General features: G+C 43.3%; 1 protein-coding gene across 1 annotated transcript in view; it reads right to left on the reverse strand.

Annotated features, from left to right (window-relative positions):
- LOC138507837 (E3 ubiquitin-protein ligase DCST1-like) overlaps positions 1–21,056 on the reverse strand; it is a 484,214-nt gene that overhangs the window by 58,317 nt on the left and 404,841 nt on the right. Inside the window, exon 16 of the mRNA XM_069625446.1 lies at positions 12,580–12,698. Within this exon, the coding sequence (XP_069481547.1) occupies positions 12,580–12,698 (119 nt within the window). The remainder of the gene's footprint in view (positions 1–12,579; positions 12,699–21,056) is intronic.

The raw sequence follows: 21,056 nt of genomic DNA on the forward strand, positions 1-21,056 counted from the left end.
GAGGCCCTCCAGGCCCTCCTCGGCCTGGACAGGCACAGACAAGGGCCTTAGAATCGGGACTTGGGAGGCGGGTCGGCTTCACCTACCGGATTGCCTGATTGGGCCTTTGATGGAAGAGGGGCCCAATCACAGCAGGGCTTTCCACCCCAAGGCAGGCACTCCAGTGCTTACAAATCCAGCAGTGGCCATGATGGAGAGGATGGCCCTCAACTGAAGCTAATGGATGGTACAATGCACACAGCAGCAGTGCAATGGCGCAAGTGTTTTTCTTTTAATTTAAAATCTTGCAAAAAATAATTCTTTCGTTTTTATGATATTTAGGCAAAAACGCATGTGCACCCAGAGTGCCAGTGGTTAGGGCTCCACAAACGCCCAACAGTGCTTACCTTTCATCTGGGTTGTGAGGGGGCTCATCCAAGCCTCGTGCTAAGGAGAGAGCAATTCCGTGCTTGCTGGATGACTTCAGGAGAGAAAGGAGGCTGATGGTAGACTGTGGTACTGTTCTGTAAATTCCAAGTCTAGATGTAAATTCCACTGGAGATTTTATTGATGTCTGTAGCTCGGCTACACCCTTGTGCTTCTGTCTATCTAAGACTCAGGTAAATGCTCTTTGGCTCAATAAACAGAAATAGAAGAACTACAATTCAAAAGGGAAATTAAAGTAATGTTTGAAGGGATGAAGGCTGTTGTGATATTAACGCAAGCATCATTACAGTGTAATCATTTATTTTGTTCCTCTTTCTTAAAACAAGAAACACATATACCATTAACTTAGAATGCACAATGTGGTAATGGCAGCTTGTATCTGCTTTCAGCAACTGTCAATTGCTGAATCTAAGTAGGCCAATACTGATCAGGTGGCTGCTGTACACATGCTTGCCCAGCTTGAGTATTCATATCTCGAGGATTTTCAGGGGTTTACAACAGTTCTTTATTGAAACAGGTTCATCATCTCAGGGCTCTTAGTTGCTTGATCACCTGCTGAGCTTGCATCTGTTTTCAATCCCAACTCCCTCTTCATTCTTCTGGGATGCACCTGGTGCATTGTCTTGCAATGGCCTGGACTGGTGCCATGCTCTCTTGCCCAGGACGAAATGGATTAGTTTCTCTACTCCATTGGACTCCTGTGAAAGTTAGATCATTACACATTCCAATACCAGCTGCTCACCAGCTCGTTTTAGCCCTGGACTCCCCTGGTGGGAGTTCCTTAGCCACACAAATATATGTGTGTTTTTGTTAGTGCCATTGAAGCCCTCTAACTGCAATGTTGGCTTGGCAGCGGCGTACTCTCCTGTGTACTCGTGGGTGACACTTGGGTGTACTGTTTGAGAGGGATATCTTCTTCATACACTATGGGAGCTCTATTGTTGTGGATACGTTTTACCAAAAGTCGCCTGGTGAATGCACAGTTCTGCAACAGTTCTGCAACAGTTCTGCAAAGGACCTCCAAAAAATTGCCTTAAATTTGCAAAGACTCCTGAAGCAGGCGACCCATTTAGTCTTGGATCCACATGACACTTGCACTGATATCCCTCCACTGGCCCCTGATAAAGTATAGGGAACACTCCTAGCATCTATACCTGGTCTACAAAGTCCTCCTTGCTCACGCTTCCGGCTAGCTCGGCCATCCACAGGCCTTCGATCAGAGCCTACTTCACTTTTGGCCCACCAGATTCAAAAGATATAGTGGCAAAATGCTGTGTGAACAGGGTTCTATGCCGGGGAGGCTTAAAGACTCATCCCTCCTGCTCTGTCTCCACGAACCTCACCTCTGTGATGTTCTACATGCAATCCTGCCCCGGAAGGCTCAGCTCTCTTTTTGCACTATCCTCAGGCTTTTATCCGGTCAGATGCGTACCCTCTACGCCTGTGGTGGAACGATGGATTCCTGCTGTGAATAAATTGCTCTAAAGTCTATAGAGATGTATCTAGGCCCTCGTTATGACTGTGGCACATGTCTTCATGAAGTCATAGAGGAATTACCCTTACCGGAACAAAGCAACTCCGCTGAGGACTGTGGCTTGATGACTAACTTCCAAGCTCATACTGGAAGAGCTCTATTCTTTTTCATGTTCCATCTTGCAACCCTTTCCTCCTTTGCAGCCAGAGCTGTCGCGGGGAGACCAGCGATAGATACAATGTCCTGGATCCTCTGACTTGGCACTTTAGGTAGGGCCTCACACTGGGGTAAGTCAAATATCTTTTTAACACATTACTTTATTGGTGGAACATTTAAAGTAGGACACTCTTTATTAGTGGTGGGTGGCTGCAGACAGTGAACTGGCAGTGAATATTGTCTGTGGAAAGTCCCATGCCAAGTGTGAAGGCTATGTGGTTAGAAAGGAGAGGGGTGGTTATGAATTTGGAAGCCCCCCCCCCCACAGCTCCAGTTAACTTCTGTGACAGACTTGAAAACAGCCAGGATGAACCACTTCATTGAAGTTTTAAACACAAATTACTTTCTTCTTCAGAGCAGGTTGTTTTCCGTTTTCTGAGTTGGCTTGTGTCATAGATTTGCGTTTGCACTCGTCTCTGATTCGTCAGCAATGTGCTCACAGTTTGGGTTCTGGATCTCCTAACACTGAAATTCCTAGGAGACAATGTTTCAAGCATGGACAGTGAATTAAGACTTGCTTTCTCCAGCATGTAACATTGTTAAACAGTTGATGTTTCTGGGCTTTCACAGTCACTTTCCCAGAATTTAGTGTTGCTAGACAAAAATAGCTCTGGGATTTGAAGCACTCTTTCCCAGCACACAGAGTTGTCTGATTAAAAAACAGTTCTGGGCCTTGAAACTCTCTTTGCCAGCAGGCAGCATTGTTAATCAAACAACCGTTCTGAACTTTCAGACTCTTTCCCATCATGCAGCGTTGTCTTAAACAAATTGTAATTCAATCCAGTCCAGGGTTTCAGACTATTTCCAAATATGCATTGGTCTTATATAAACAACGGTTCGGGTCAGCATGCAATGTTTTTTTTACACTAAATTCAGTTCGCTGAGGGCTTCAATAAACTCCTTCCTCACATGCAGTGGTTTAAAAGCGAATGGCAGTGTGACTTGCCATTGGACTCACGTTGATTTTTCAGTTCAAAATTCCTTCTCAGGACTCATAGTCCCAAAATGAAGCATTAGGCGCATAGCTTGCAACTGCTCTACCAGATGTGCACCAATCAAGTCTTCACAGATCAGACCTCTGCAAAACATTCTTGCTCCATTCCAGATGTGTTCGGCTCTCTAGCTAGCAATCCCTGCTGGTGTAGTCCATTGGCTGGCCTCTAGTTAGCAATCCCTGATGGTGTAGTCCATTGGCTGGCCTCTAGTTAGAAATCACCCCACTGGTGTAGTCCATTAGCTTGTCTTTAGCTAGCAATCCCTGCTGGTGTAGTCCATTGGCTGGTCTTCAGCTAGCAGTCCCTGCTAGTGTAGTCCATTGGCTGGTCTCTATCTAGCAATCCCTGCTGGTGTAGTCCATTGGCTGTCTTTAGCTAGCAGTCCCTGCTAGCGTAGTCCATTGGCTGGTCTCTAGCTAGCAATCCCTGATGGTGTAGTCCATTGGCTGGTCTTTAGCTAGCAATCCCTGATGGTGTAGTCCATTGGCTGGTCTTTAGCTAGCAATCCCTGATGGTGTAGTCCATTGAGTAGTCCATCGGCTGGTCTTTAGCTAGCAATCCCTGATGGTGTAGTCCATCGGCTGGTCTTTAGCTAGCAATCCCTGATGGTGTAGTCTATTGGCTGGTCTTTAGCTAGTAATCCCTGCTTGTGCAGTCCATTGGCTGGTCTTTGTTCTTTTCATTTAACTGCCCACATTTTCTGGCTGCACCCATCTGTATGAGCAATGAACTTCTGGCTGTTCTGGATGCCTTCAGAAATGGAGTGTAGCAGAAGGCATCTTTAAGACTACCAGCAGCCTTCTAGTAGTCCAAGGTACAAATAAGTGACAGCAAAGACTGCGTGGGAAATGCAAGCTTTGGACACCCATAACTTCGTCTCCACTTCCTCCTCCCCCAAACCCCGCCCCCATTGTGATGACTGTTTATAGTTTCATAACTGCATTCGAGCTGATCAACATGTACTGACCACCAGTGTCAACACGCCAACATTAGCTTAAGCATTAGAAACATTAATAGTGATCGCCATCTAGCGGTGAACATGTGGAATAGCTGGACAAACGACACGGTCTTCAATCTTACATTATGAATATGTCAAAATAAAGGTACTCACGATTCTATGGCTACAACAGGGACACGAGAAATACTGCAAATATGGCCCATGAAGTTACAACTAGATTGCGGATAAACTGCCAAACCACCGTATTTAAATAATACAAAAAAGAACAAAGTCTAAAAAAAATTACATAATGCTTTTTACTTGATGTAAGGTATCTGTAAACCCACAAACAAGAATGCAGGATAGTAGGATCGTTTGTTAATAATAGTGAATGAAATGCCATTTTAGCATTGTGGAAGGTAAAACAGAGTAGAAGTAAGTGTCTATACGCATGGGCCGACTAGTTTGCAAGTTGACTATATAATCACTATCAGTTGCATCTGTCTATAAGCTGTTAATATCGAGCAGTAGACCCAATATCCAAAATTACAATGCAAACAAAATATATTTTTAAGCAATGAGATTGGCCTTGAAAACATTGATGAAGCTTCGCCAAATATAATGGAACAACAAAAATGAACCTGGGCGAAATGAGATCAGAACATCTGTACACATTTAAGCAATACCAGGTCTTGTCACAAAATATATATTTATTTATAAGCAATTTACACAAATATTTATTGTTCTCAACATCCACATTTAAACACCACCATTCATTCCATCATTCATTCACACTCTCACTATACATGTCAATATTCCACACTTGTGGTACTTAGACCAACTAGAACCAATATATTAACATACATTTCAACACCTCTTGGTGATCACAGTAAGTGTTAATACAAAAACAAATAGCATCCTGCTTATTTGCTGTAACTCAACATATGTTTCGGTCGTCACAATAGGCCCCTAATTCAAGCCGGTAAATATAAGCGACCTTCTGTCATGACCCTCAGCCCTGATCCCCACTGGAAAGCCCATTGGCCAGGTGGAATCAGACTTCGGATCGCAAATAAGGCCTGGCATCCGCTTCACAGGCCATCTTGGGGCCAGTCCTGGCGCCTTTGGCGCCAGGCTCATAAACAGGGAAAGACATCAGCTAAAGGAACTACTTTATTCAGGCTTTCAGCCAGCATGGAGGCACCCACATAGCTTGATTCCTAGAACCAAGCTATGCGGTATAGTGTTTTGGGTGTGGTGGCCTAGGGACTACTTTACCTGGACTACTTTGCAGAGACTATTTAAACTACACCCGAACAATACAACACGCTTCACGTTACTTTGCTACTAGCAACATGACGCTCACCGTGTCCAGCTTCTCACGAGCCTGGCAAGATCCGGACCTGCAGAAATCAACAAAGAACATCGTTAGCAGCAGAATCTTACCTGCAATCTCCATCCTTCACTGTTCACAGCTCCTGGGCAGCTCCGTGTGGATGGTTCGCCACCCGGATCGAAGGACCTGAGAGAGGAACAAAGACATCATTAAAGAAGGCAGTAGAGACATTTCAATCACAAATTGCTTAGAGACTTACCTGGCTGGTGGTTGTTCGACCGGTATAGCTCCGGAACTCCATCCGCGCTGGGAGCACACCACGACCTACAAAAAAGAGAAAACACAGGTCAGTGAAGACAAGACATAGCCGCGCTGTGCAAAGCGCCTAATTACCGCATCATAGCGCTATTGTGCACCATCATGTACCGGCAAGAACCAGCCTACCCAGTTCGCCAAGCAGACGCTCCGCGCACCTAAGGGAGATAAACAGAGACATTATCGAAAAGAGAAAAGACATGCAAGAATAAGAACTCCATAAACCGCAATAAGACCTACCTGAAAGACATTACTTGGGCCGAGGTCAGTGAAGTAACTGGACCGCACGCGCCCACAAAGGACAATGCACCATTGCCCAGAAAGCAGGATGGAGAGCCCACCAACTTCGATAACAAGGTGAGAAGAGAACCCGGAGGGGCTGAAATCACAAGGGAGGTGGGAAGGCTTACCTTGGCTGTCCACTCCTAAACATAGTCTTCATTTCCAGGAGGAATTCCACCGCGAACCTCACCAGGGAATCATTGAAAAGGGCACTAACGACCAACTGGCTGGGTGGCGTCCCCGTGGATACGAGGTGAGCGTAACACCTTCTTCAGGAGACGGATGGTTCTGTTGCAACCACTCCGAAATGTGAAAAGGTGGAGGATGTCATCAAACCTCAATCTCCAGATATGTTCTATTCTGGTACCCCAGTTTTTTCGGCACACTGTGTGTGCAGGACAAGAGAGAAGGAACCCATGGAACATTGAACTGGAATCACCGCACAGTGAGAAAAAACTGGGGTACCAGAATAGAACATATCTGGACTCGGCCACATGAGGCGAGAACAGGGATTTTTCCTCTTTGGATTTATTGACTAAAGACGCAAGACACCCCCATACCTGAAGCTTTGATCAGTATAGGCGCAGAGTTATCTAGCACCACTGCAGGATTTAGTCCATCGTTGACACGCATCTCCATTATTTCACGTGGAGATTGAGGTTTGATGACATCCTCCACCTTTTGACATTTCGGAGTGATTGCAACAGAACCATCCGTCTCCTGAAGAAGGTCGCTTATATTTACGGGGTTGAATTAGGGGCCTATTGTGACAACCGAAACATATGTTGAGTTACAGCAAATAAGCAGGATTCTATTTGTTTTTGTATTAACACTAACTGTAATCACCAAGAGGTGTTGACATTTATGTTAATATATTGGTTCTAGGTGGTCTAAGTACCACAAGTGTGGAATATTGACATGTATATTGAGAGTGTGAATGAATGATGGAATGAATGGTGGTGTTTAAATGTGGATGTTGAGAACAATAAATATTTGTGTAAATTGCTTATAAATAAATATATATTTTTTGACAAGACCTGGTATTGTTTAAATGTGTACAGATGTTCTGATCTCATTTCGCCCAGGTTCATTTTTGTTGTTCCATTATATTTAGCCTGAAGAACCTGTGGCAGTAAGGCAATCCCTATTTTGAAGCTTTGCCAAATATGGCATGAGTGTTTCGCTCTGGATCAGTGGCAAGGCAATTTTGCAGAACTTTCATGGACGGGAATAAACGATAAAGAGAAAAATATTTGTGCATAGCCAAAATGCATTGCTCAGTGTCTCTGAACTGAAGTTGCACTTCTAGGCGTGACTGCTAGATGTCACTATTGCATGTGTTTCTTGTTGTCTGAAATGACCTTTTCTGCTCTCACATTTCAGGTGGAAAGGATTTTTTCGTCCTTCTTTACTCCCACCGTAACATTAATGGTGTTCACTAAACATACTCAAATTCTCCAATCACAAGGTTGACAGACGGAGTTGGCGGGGAAGGCTGACGATGGCGCAGGGGAAGAACTGACTGCACTGGGCTCCAATTCTGAAGGGCGCCTCAAGGGGGCCTGTGGCAGTTCAGAGATAGGTCAGGCAAATAACTTTTATTCTGAGAGAGAGGAAGAGCTGCAGACACAGTAGGGGGAGAGTTGTCTGGTGCCATTGTGTGGGGGCTGGGTGGCCGTGGCTTGGCTGCCTTAGGTCACGGATCTCCTGTGAGAAGCATCCACATCACTGGCAGGGGAAGAGTAGAGGAAGGCATGTCAGATGGAGCTCTGATGGCTGCTGGGAAGGGGAATTCACTTAATAAAAAAAAGGGAAGCTCAGTACAGAGGAATGCAGTGGAGGGGTGACAGACAAGTGGGCGCAAAAGGAAGGTAGTGGAAAGAATGGGAAAAGAGGAAATAAAGGGGAATGTGGCACAGGTGACACTTCAGTGGGTGTTCCTGTGGGAAGCAGTGTCAAGGGGAGAGGGGAAGGGGTGCAAGGGTCTGGTACTAATGAGCAGTCATGCAGTAGGTCGCCAGTGGATAGGAAGGTTGAGGAAGCTGGGAGGGCAGGTAATGGACAGTAAGGTGAAAAAGCTGATAGCAGGTCTGGAGGGTGATTTGAAGTGGGGAATGGTCATTAAGTCGGCCAGCCCTTTTGTTATTTCGGAATGGGTAAAGAAAGGGTTTGGTGAGGTGCAGTCTGTTCAGGTGATAAGTGGATGGAGATTGTTGGTAAAAGGTCTAGGTGAGGCCGAGGCGTTGCTAGAGGGGGGCTAAGGGGGCTATAGCCCCGGGTCTTTTGGTTGTAGCCCCGGATAGAATCTCAGGGACTACAACCAAAAGGATATAGCTAGCCCCGAGTCCTGCCAGTCCTGACATTAGCTTAGCCCCTGATCCTTTCCAGACCTAGCAACACCCCTGGGTGAGGGAACCAGGCACAATGCTTTAGACTTAGATAGCCTTGGGAGACACCTTATAATTGTGACAAAACAGTATGGTGATACATGTATAGGTGTAATATATGGAGTCACTCTTAGTACAAATGATACGGATATAGTGAGATCACTGCAAGATATGGGGTGTTGGAAGTGTGGCGGTTGGGCAGAAAAACTTCTGATGGGGGCAATAGCTCTACGACTGTGGCACTGTGGTTTAAGGGGAGCGTAGTCCCAGAATGTGTGTATTTGGAGTATCAGCGCTTTAGGGTCAGGAGTATGTCTCAGCGCCTCTTCGTTATCATAAATACCAAGTGTTTGGCCATGTGGCACAAACATGTAGGAAAGATAAGCGGTGTACTTAATGTGGTGGACCCCATGATATTAAGGAATGTGTGACCGAGGATGCGCCAAAGTGTTGTAATGTTGGTGGTGAACATGTTGCTTCATATAGAGGTTGCCTTAAGCAAGTAGAGGCCTGGAAAGTAATGCAAACAAGAGTGAGTCAAAAAATCAGCTATGCTGCGGCGGTTCAGAAAGTTAGAGAGGAGAGGAAGGAGGTGGCGAGAAGTCCTAAGGTGCCTGAGGCACAGGTGGAGGTGGCGGTGTGGCAGACCCATAGGATTGGTGAGGTCAGAATGGAGGACTTGTTATGTTTTATTATTGCAACCATAAACATTACTGCTGAGTGTCATTTGAAATCTGACAGATTACAGGCAGTCATGAGAGCCGCAAAGATGTATCTGAAGATAGGGAATCTCACCGACAGGGATGTGTACAGAATGATGAGTGGAGGTGATACTACCCATGATAGAAATTATGTCAGTGGAATGCCAGGAGTTTATTAGCAAATGGACAAGAGCTGAAGAGTGAGTTATTGAAAGAGGGTGCTGTGGATATTGTGTATATAAAGAAGACTTGGTTGATAGGTGGTCTCAACTTTCACTTTCCATGATAAGTGTTGTATCGGAAGGATAGAGCTTTAGGTAGAGTGGGTGGTGTTGGTATTTTGGTTAACAGTGGTATTCAATGTTCAGTAGTTGAGTTTGATGGGGACATTCAACGTATAGGTATTAAAATACCAGTGGGTAATGGAGCGATAGTTGTGCTCAACTTCTATAACCCATGCAAACCCCTTGTTTATATGGGCGTTACAGCACACCATCAGTCAAGGAGCAGGTTTATATTCTGTGGCGATTTAAATAGTCATAATACCCTATGGAATAGTCATGTGACAGATATGAACGGGGATAGACTTGAGGCGATGGCAGAAGAGTGTGGGCTTGTATTGTTGAACTCTAAAGAATACAAAAGGATGGATGTGACTACAGGCAAGAGGTCCGGCCTTGATTTGACGTGGATTTCGGCGAGTTTGGTGCCTAAGTGCATGTGGAGGTAGAGGACGGATGGGGAGATGGGGAGCGATCATGGATCTATTGAACTGGAGGTAAACGTCAGGATGGTAATAGCGACTAGTGCTGCCCCCAAGGGTTGTAACATTAAAAAAAGGACTGGATGAGGTTTCGTGTGAGGTGCACTGATTTGATGGTTGATAGTGGAGAAGGTTCACACTTGCCCTCTGTCATGCTCTGGAACCTGCCCATCCATGGGAGCTGCTGAACTCCACAGTCCCCCACTGACTTTTCTGCGACTCACTGAAGGATTGCACAATGAAGTTCAGCCTAGTCAAGAAAGGGAAAGGGGAAGTGGATAAAATAACAAATAACATCTCTTCTTTAATTCTTTAAAATGCAACCTGTAAGGAGCATTCCTGTCTTCCTCACTTTTCAAGCTTCCCGGAAACTCGCGTGAAAGAGCACAGGCCTTCCGACTCTGTCGTCCGGGTTTAAAAATGATTAAAAAATCAAACTCAGCAAAAAACAATGACCACAGTAGTTGTCACAGGGTTAAGGTATTGGCCGATTTCTAAAAAGCTCATTATGATGGTCCGTAAGCACAGTGACTGTATGTCGCGCTCCCAACAAATAATGCCTCCACTCCTGAAAAGCTGCTTTAATGGCTAACAACTCCAGATCCATAATAGTACAGATGATTTCTGCTGGGGCCAATTTCTTTAAAAAAAGCCACTGAGTGCAACTGGCCAGAAACCTTACGTCTTTGAGAAAAAACTGCCCCAAACGCCACATTAGAGGCGTCTGATTCCACAAAGAAGGGTTGAGCAGGATCCGGATGAAGCAAAATGGGCTCTGAGCTGAAATTTGTCTTAAGATCCTTAAAAGCTTGTTCTGCATCTGTTGTCCACAAAAACATCACCCCCTTTTTTAGTAACCTGGTAATCGGCGACACCTTAAGAGAAACGTCTTTTATAAAGCGGCGATAATAATTGGCAAATGCCAAAAAACTTTGTACCTCCTTCACCGAGTTGGGAGATGGCCAATCCCTGATAGCTTTCACCTTGCAAGAATCCCTCTCCAAACCCTGAGGCGTGATCACAAATTCCAAAATGTCCACCTTATCAGTGTGAAACTGCGACGTTTCCAATTTGGCAGACAAATTGTTCTCGCCTAACTTGCACAAAACCATCTTCACGTGTTCCTGATGTTGATTGTCACTCGAAGACATTTTTTTATATCATTGATGTAGACAATCACAAAAATGGCCACTAATTCTCGTTATATAATCGCATTAGATAATCCGAAAGGGCATTACAAGATATTCAAAAAGGCCACATTTTGTTTTAAATACTGTCTTCCACTCATCAACTTCACAAACTCTGATTGAATGTTAAGCTCCCCTCAAATCCAACTTTGTGAAAATAGTGGATCCTTGAATCTGATCTAACATCACTGAAATGAGGGGAAGCGGTTACCTGTTCTTGATAGTTCTTGATAGTGACGCAATTAAGGGCACGATAGTCAATACAAGTCCATAATGTTTTGTCCTTCTGGAATACAAAAAAAAGTGGAGATGCAGCCAGGGGCTGAGATGGTCGAATTAAACCTTTTACAAAATTCTCATCTAAATAGGATCTCAAGTGTTCATTTTCGTTTACAGTAAGCGCATAAATTCGACTACAGGGAACAGGAGCTCCATCCTCCAAATCGATCTTACAGTCATACGATCAATGTGGTGCCAACTCCCCTGCCTCTTTTTCATTGAACACACTCCAGAACTCTTCATAACACTTGGGTTACTGTCCTACTACCGCCCCAATACTTGCAGTGGAACTTCCTCCCTCAGCTAAAAGTACGCTACCATGCTGCAATTACCAACCTCACCCAAAACCTGATGGTTGTCCTGCTTGTTAGCCATACAATGCATGTTACAATATTTTGAATAAAAAATCACTATTCTCTTCTCCCAGTCAACCAAAGGATTATGTAATGTAAGCAAAGGTATACCCACAATTAACAACAATAGAGGGGAATCAATACATTCCCAAACTAATCCCTCCCCATGCCCACCTTACATTTCCATGCATAAAGGAACTGTCTCATGGGTGATTTGTCCAGAGGAGCATTGTGATCCATCTACTGCTCAGACTGTTTCAGGATTATGTTTTTGCACAACCGGAATACCCAAAGATCTTGCCAATCCCCAATCCATGAAATTCCCAGTGGCTCCTGAATCCAGCATTGCCGGACCTCTTCCTTTCACCATTCCTGGCAAGAATAAGGATGCATTCACGTTGATATGGGAAACTGTAGCCAGCATGGAATTCACCACCGCTTGGGTACCAGGAACTGGCAAAGGCCTTCTGCGAGCAATTCAAGGACAATCCTTCAACAAATGTTTGGCTCTACCACAATACAGACACAACCCTTCCCTGACTCTTTTTATTTGCTCCTCTTTGGATAAAGGACCCCTAGAGTTCAAGAGACCTTCTCGATTACCCACTGAGGATCTGAACTCCTGACTCACTTGTCCTGCACTTCATCACTCAAACCTTACATTTGGTCTACCAACCTGCCATCCTCTCTGACGCTCACCTCACATTCAGTCTAAAATCTAGTTACATAACTTAAGAGATCAATTGAAGTAGGCCGTTCAACAATTGAAGCCAATGCGTCTTTCAGGTCATCTTTAAAGCCTCTGTAAAACAAAGTCGCCCTCCTGTCTTCTGGCCATTTAGTTTCCAACACCAAAGACTTAAATTTGAATCATGTACTGTACCAATTCCTTACTTCCTTGCTTTAATTCTAGTAGTTCTCCATTTACCTCCTGAGATACTTTCCGCCTATCAAACATCTTGCCAAATTCTCTTAAGAAACCCTCAAAATCTCCCAAAACAGGACTCTTATGACTGACCAGCGAAACTGAGCCAGCTGCAGCATCCCCTGAAAGATAAGACAACATAAATGCCACATTAGCCGCTCAAGAAGAGAAAGCCTCCGGCTTAAATAAAAAATGGAACTCACATTGAGTCACAAAAATTGCAAAAAAAGTTCAGGTGCAGCCAAAGGAATTGGGACATAACTTCCCTTACTTCTTGATGTCCCTTCATTACTAGAAATATCCTCCTGAGAAAGATCTGGGGGTTTCTATTCATCTCTCATATCAACTGATAGGGGATTCCCTGGAGCCTGCAGGGTATTTACCTTGTTACCTAAACTATACACCTTTAAACTCAAAGACTGATTCTATGCTCTTATACCTTTCAGTTCCTGCCGTAACTCTTGAATAACCTCCCCCAACCCAGCCAGAGAAAGACTTATGGGGTCCATATTAGCTCAGACGAATTATGATCTTGGGTGTTTCATACTGTCATGCTCTGGAACTTGCCCATCTGTGGGAGCTGCTGAATCCCACAGTCCCCCTCCGACTTTTCTGTGCCTCACTGCTGGACGGCAAAATGAGGTGCAGTCTAGTTAAGAAAGGGAAAGGGGAAGTGGATAAAATAACAAACAACACAGGATCTCTTTTTTACTTCTTTAAACTGCAATCTGTATAGAAATTAAGCATTACTTCTACTTCACATTTCATACAGTATATTATATTTCTTCTTCTTGTCTAATTACCAGTGTAACTTCTGCACCAAGCCAACAGGTGAGGAATACACTGAAAACATAGGAAATATGAACTTGCTTTCACACTGCTATGTTGCAATAGACAAGTGAAAGTTAATCCTCTTAAAGTTCTTCTATGTAACATGAAAATACTTTTTCCTTTGTTGAGAATTAAACTGGTTCACTCAATCCTTACTGAGAGTCCATAAAAAGTTAGTTCAAGATAATGCTTCTAACAGTATGTGACCTTACTGCAATATATATTATTTACTACCTAAATGTAACTGCCAGAAAGATTGGCTTTATTTCCTAAAAAAGAAACGTTCTAAAACTTAACTTGATAAAATCTTTTTTCTATTTCTTGTTTTTAAAATGTTAATGTTCCTGCCTACAGGTGTGGACCGCTAGAAACTACGGCTCCCAGAAGCCCTACAAAATGGCCTATGCCACTCGATACTCAAGCCCTTCTAATGATATGGAAGCGAGCTGCGCTGTCGTTGGATCTCTGGTTTTTACGAGGTATAATTATACCTAAAGAGTCTCTGGTAGGGCGGGGCTGAGTTCATTAGTCGCTGCATTAGAAGGAATGTTATAACAGGGCTGGCACTACGCGAGTTTCCTAATGTTATATTTGCCCACACTGCGCTCCGCTCCAAGGAAAGTCTCTATGCAGCGCGGCGACTCGGACAAATTGCCCTAATCTCTTGTTAATTATATTGTACTGAAAGTCTTGTTGGGAAGCTGTTGCATGTGACAGATAATGCTGAGAACTTCCTATTCAGAGGTTTTAACAATGCTTTTAAAAATGATCAACTCAAAAAAGCGTAACACTGAATTCTAAATATCTTTTAAATTAAAGGCATATATAAATTGCTTAATTGTTTAGAACGCATAAATGAATTGCTGCAGCAAATACAATGTTCACAGCCCAAAGTTAGTTCAAATTGAATATTAACATCTTTTTCAAAAGCTCTAAAACACTGCGCTGCCACCAGTAAACTGATTCCTGTTGTAGATTCTTCAGAGTGATTGGTTCCAGCTGCTTATCTCTTAATTTATCTTATAACTAATCTATTAAACTGGAGACTAAAAGCATAGATCCTATATTCTCCAAAGCTTCAGATGAAAGGCAGTTTAGAATGGTTTTTCCCCTGTTCACAACATTATACTGAGAACTACTCTTGTGAGGACCCACCATTTTGCCTTGGGCAAGATCCCAATCCTCCATCTTGTGGACAGAAGCCATCAAAACTCTGAATCCACTTATTAAGGAAATCAAGGTTAACATAAGAGACAATTTTACCACACCCAGAACTTGCCACCAACCTCCCCTTGCTCCTGACACTCCTCAATACAAGAGTTGAATCAAGCGATAGTGCATTTGTTTCAGAGTGTAGTGGAGGAACTGGCTCTGGCTCGGAGAAAGCAGTTTAGGAAACCTGAGGTCCTGTGGTGGTCATCAGAATGTTTGGCGATTTTAAGGGATAGGAAAAGGAAGCGGTGGAAGGCCTTACGCTCCATGTATTTAGAGGATGTGATGACATATAGAAAGGCCAGGGCTCTTGCTCAACGTGTAATCAGGTCACATAAAAGAAATTATTGGAGGTAATATTGCAGTACCCTTTCTGAGGATACGAGTATGGCACAGGTATGAGCAAGATTTAAATGTATCTCGGGTCAGGTGAGGCGATTTTATCAGATCCCACTCATCACTGTGGATGGATGTGAATTGGTCGAAGATTGTAGTAAAGCGAATGCTTTAGGGGTATATTTTGAGAGTGTGCACAGTAAGTGCAATTATTCTCCGGCAGCTAGACAAGAGGTGACACATTTTGCAATTGCAAATGTGAGTGTGTGGGAGAATGTGCAGGTGTGGATGCCCTGTCTGGAAGTGCTTTTCTCTAAGTAGGAGTTACAGAGAGCCTTGAAGGGGAGTTGGGACTCTAGCCCGGGAGAGGGTGGTGTGCAATATGTCTTCCTGCATAAGTTACCGGATAACTGCTTGGAGGTAGTGTTGAGATTGTATAATATGATGTGGGTTGGTGGGACAATTCTGCTTGGGCGGGAGAGGGCTACTATCCTCCCGTTTCTGAAACCGGAGAAACCAGCCGATTCCTGCATATCTTAACGGCCTATAGCCCCGACGTCTGTCCTATGCAAAGTAATGGATAAAATGATATGTGAAAGATTTGTATACTTTCTGGAGTCGGAGGGTAAACTAAGTGTTTTCCAGCATGGATTTCAGAAACATAGGTCAATTATGGGTGCCGTGATTGCTCTGATGTTGGACATTGAAGAGAGCTGCGGTGACATGATGAGCGCAATCTTCATAGACATGGAGAAGCTTACGATATGGTGTGGAGTGGAGGACTGCTCTAAGCTTTGCCGGAGAAAGGTGTTCAAGGGAAATTATTCTCCTGGGTGAAGAATTGTTTGGAAAATAGAGTGTGAAAGTAAGGGATGCGATATCACAGGAATATCTGAAGAAGAATGGGACTTCTCAGGGCAGCGCTATTAGTCCTGTTCTCTTTAATAAAGTGGTGGATGGTCTTATAGGAAAGGTCCAGGAGTGTCGATTTAAAGTCGGGTTCCATGTGGATGATGGGATGCTATGGGTGGCAATATTCAGGAGAAGTTGCAAATGACATTGGATGTCATGGAAGGATGGTGCACGAAATGGGGTTTTACGATGTCTAGCTCCAAATCAGTTTGTATGCTGTTTCGTAGACGTAGAACAATAGTAAACCTAGACCTTAGACTGCGTGGGATTGCGCTAGAGCAAGTGACAGCATTTAGATACCTAGGAGTGTCTCTGGATGAGTGTTTACATTGGAATACACAGGTGGAAAGGACAGTAGCGAAATGTAAAGAACGCCTAAATCTTCTAAGGGCGGTGTCGGGCCAGGTGTGGGGGAATGTCAAAAAAGCATTAGACTGCTGTATCTTGGCATGGTTAGGAGTGTGTTGGAATACGGGGTTCAACTGCAGCCCAGTTACAGCAAGACTCAGCTTGGCTTGCTGGATAGAATTCAGGCAAGAGCATTGAGAATTGTGACAGGTACAGTAAGGTCATCACGTACTGAAGCAGTGCAGGTGTTGGCAGGGTATTGCCCTTGGACCTGAGGAGGGTGGAATTATGTGTTAACTATTGGTTGAAATGCCACACTCACAGTGAGTGGCACCCAATAAAAAAAGTGCCTGGAGGTTAACTGGATGCATGTATACAAAGGTGAAAGCTGGGAGAGAAGAGGGGGACCTTTGGGTTTCACGCTGCTAGGTCAGCGAAGCGCCTGGGGGTGGAAGCGCTACAGATTGCGGAGAATGTTGACAGAGTGCTATTGCCGATATGGATGTTGCATGAACCGAAAATCTGTTGAGGAAGGTAGTGGTGAAAAAGAAGGGTGATAGAGGGGGAATAAAAAAAATGGTGCTTGGTTATGTGGGTGGTACAAGTATATTCACAGGTTCACAAGTATATACCAATGGATCCAGACACAATGTAGGTATGGTCTACTATATTAAGGAGGAAGGAGTTTAAAAAGGTGCGGGTATCAGATAATGTTTCCATATGCACAGCAGAGTTGATGGCAGTGAATAGGGCAGTGGGTAGAGCTATGGAGAAACGGCGGCCAAAATTAGTGGTATTTGTGGACTAGTTGAGTGCGTTGCAAGCTATTAAGGAATGGAACTGCGATAGAAAAGACAGTGTGTTGTGTGTTAGACAGCAGCTGGAGAAATTCACAGTGGGTGGGATGGGGATTGAGTTGGCATGGATCCCCAGTCATTGTGGGATAGTGGGAAGTGAGTTGGTGGACAGAGCTGCATATGAGGCCACAACTAGGGTGGTAGTGGATATAGATATCCCCTTAAGTGTGTCTGAGGTCCACGTGGTGGTGAAAGGCAGACCTAAAGGAGAATGGCAATGCAGATGGGATATGAGCAGGAAGGGGAGGCACATATTTGCGGTACAAAGGAAGGTTCATTGTAAAAGATGTGGGGGGATGCACAGTTGGTATGCAGAGAGGAAACTATTTTGAATTGGCTAAGAGTGGGCCATGCAGGTTTGAAAGGAAGGAAGTTTAAGATGGGAAGAGTCACATCTGCGAATTGTGAGGCGGTCCGGAAGCCCAGAAACGGTGGAGAACTATATGATGGGATGTGAAAAGTTCAGACTGCATAGAGAATTGCTAATAGCCAAGATGAGTAGCATTGGGGTGGCAGTGAAGAGTATATTTGACTTGCTTCACCTCAAAATGGGGTCCGAGGATAAGCCGTGACTGGGAAGTGGGAGGAGCTTTAGCAGAGTTGCTGTCAGGGTCCGGCTTGACTGAATTCCACAGGAGCTGATGCTGGCCCCACAGACCCTCACCAGGAGTTCACCTCTCAACCCTTAAATATAAGCTGAGCTGAAAACCCCAAGAAAGGGAAAGGGGAATTTGGAGAAAATAACAACGGAGACACTGCTGCCCTTCAACCGTCTGGTAGGCTCTGGTATCTGTAGTAAACAAATACACCTGGTTACTTATATAATAAGAAAACTTCTTTTCTAAACTTATGCTAAATAAACTCTAAACTCTTTACCTCTTAAACCTCAGTAAAAGACTTAGAGGTTAGTAATCTTTGTGGAATATCTTGTAAATATATCTTGTGGGTGTGCAAATAGTTCAAGCCAATCTAGTCTCTTTAGAATCCTAAAGTGATGGCCTTTGCAACATCTTTTCAGAATTAAATATTCTTCTTACTTCAAAGTTCTTTTGACCTTATGTAGTTTTCATTGCTTACATAAATTGCAGTCTTTCTCTGAAAACTTTGAGTTCTATTTGCATAGATTACTTTAAATTATATTCTTTAACTTCTTGGAATACTGCTTTCTTTCTGCGTGTGAATTGTTTTCCTTATTTACACATTTACACAAAGAACGTATAGTTTCTTCCTTAACAAGCGTGTGCGATAAACACGTGAACTCAGAAGACGTGAAGAATTGTCTTCGCGTGTAAAATACACACGCGATAATTTTACAAAACCCGGGCGCGTTAAAAAATACGTAAACGCGATAAAAATAACACGCGCTGATAAAAATGGACTCGCGCTCTATCGCAACCCAACACGCGCTTTCTCTTGAGACGTATTTCGCGTAAAAAATGTACACGCGCTAAAGTTAACTTGCGCAATTCTTTTGGGCACGCGCTCTATCGCAAAACCACACGCGCTTACTCAGGAAACGTCTTTCACGTGAAAAATGTACACGCGCTAAAATTCACACGCGCAATTCTTTTTGGCACGCGCTCTATCGCAAACCACACGCGCTTTAAAAAGAACACGCAAACGACAACTTGCGAGCTCGCGCACACATTAAACAGTCTTGAAGAACATTACACGCAGTTAATCAACTTTTAAATCCTACGCACAATCTTCAAGCTTGTTTTCCTTATAATAACTTTAACTGTAAATATCTCTTTTCTCAAATGAACTTGAAACTTGTTTACTCTTTAAGTTTTCTTATAAAAGAAAATGAAAGTTCACTGTGACAATCTCAAAATCTTTAAAAGAACGATCCCACCTGATGACTTCTTGTTCAAATTGGATCAGCCAACGATATTCTTACTTCTTTGGTAGATTTTCTGAGCTCTGGAAAGGCCTTACTTAAGGAGTTTAACTAATATACAACCAGCCACTGAATTTCTCTGGATGAAAGGCAGTTTAGAATCTTGCTCATCTCCCAAGAATCAAACCCATTGTCCTCTCCACCAATCAGGCAACCAAACATATCATTGTTTCTTTAACCAATCAGATTAAGTTTCTTTCGCTCCATCTTGACTTGGGCAAGCACAATGTTAATTCTATGAACAAACTCTTCCTGTTACTAACCCAGCCAGTTCTGAAAGCACAACTAACCCAGCCAGCTCTAAAGGCACAATGTTAATCTTGTTACTCTTCCTGTTATTAAACTAGCCAGTCCTGACAGTACCCCCCTCTTCAAAGCCCTGTCCCAGGGCCTGGTTTAGCAGGGAACCTCTTGTGAAACTGTTTTATCAATTGAGGGGCATGTACATCTACTTGATCCTCCCAAGATCTTTCCTCAGGACCGTATCCCTTCCAGTCAATAAGATATTGTAAGGTACCTCTAACAATCCTGGAATCTAAGATTTTCTTAACTTCAAACTCTTCGTCATTTTCCTCTGTGTAAACTGCTGGTGGTGGTTTTCCTAATCTAGCTCCTGACACACAAGGTTTCACTAAGCTGACATGAAATGTAGGGTGACTTTTGATACTTGCGGGTAATTTCAGTTTGATTGCTACGGGATTTATTATTCTTTCTATTTCAAATGGACCAATAAATCTCGGACAAAATTTAGTTCTTCCCTTTAAACGTAGGTTTTTTGTGGACAGCCAAACTTTTTGACCCACCTGATAATGTGGTGCTTTACGACATTTCTTATCAGCAAATGTCTTAAATCTTAGCTTACTTTTTTCTAAGGTTTCTTTAGCTTTCACTAAACCATCTCTAATACAAGTCAATCGCTGCTCAACCTCTGGATTGGAATACTCAGATGGCAACACTTCTTTCAAAAATCGTGGGTGGAAACCATAGTTGCTAAAAAATGGAGAATACTTAGTAGAATCCTTGACAGAATTGTTATAACTAAACTCTGCTAGCCAAAGAAGATCTACCCAACTTCCTCTTTCTTGCCAAAAAGCTCTAATATATTTTTCCAACTCTTGATTTACTCGCTCTGTTTGGCCGTTGGTCTGTGGGTGATAACCTGAAGAAAGCTTTACCTCAATTCCCAACTCTGTACAGAAAGCTCGCCAAAACTTAGAAATGAACTGAGACCCTCGATCTGATACAATTTGTGTTGGTAGACCATGTAATCGTACTACTTCTTGCAAAAAACTTTTTGCCAGATTCCTTGCAGAAGCCTCTCCTTTCATGGGAATGAAATGCCCAGCTTTCGTTAGTAAATCCACAACTACTAATACTGTAGTGTAACCTTGATCTCTGGGAAGATCTACAATATAATCCATAGAGATTGTAAACCAAGGACTAGGGGGTACTGGTAATGGATTTAATAACCCAGATGGTTTTCCTCCTCCTGACTTTACTCGAGCACAGACTTCACATGTTTTCACATAGTCTTCAATATCTTTTTTCATTTCTTTCCACCAAAACTTTCTCTCAACCAGTTCAATAGTCTTACGAATTCCAGGGTGACCTACCAACTTGGATTCATGACATTCTTGCATAATTTCCTTTTGCAGTTCCTTGCTTGGAAGGTAAATTTTAGAGTGGACACATGGAAATCCTTCAATTAAATGTCTTCCAGAATCCTCCGCTAACCAAGATTGAATTTCACCTTCTGGTAATTCCTTTAGAATCTTTTTAAGAAGCTGATTCTCTTCCTTTGTAGCACTTAGAATACATTTTTCTTCTGCAATCACTGGTTCTGGTAACAATTGATTTTCAACTTCTCCCGAAGATCCTTGTCGTGATAAAGCATCCGCTTTACCGTTTAACCGCCCAGGCTTGAATGTTATCACAAAATCGTATTCTGAAAAGAAAAGTGACCACCTAAGTTGTCGAGGTGATAGTGTTCGAGCAGATTTCAAAAACAGAAGATTTCGATGATCGGTTAAAACGGTTACTGTGAATCTTGCTCCCAACAGATAATGTCTCCATTCCTGAAATGC

This window comes from Ambystoma mexicanum, chromosome 1p (assembly GCF_040938575.1).
Source record: "Ambystoma mexicanum isolate Mex_15411 chromosome 1p, UKY_AmexF1_1, whole genome shotgun sequence".
Lineage (NCBI taxonomy): Eukaryota > Metazoa > Chordata > Amphibia > Caudata > Ambystomatidae > Ambystoma > Ambystoma mexicanum.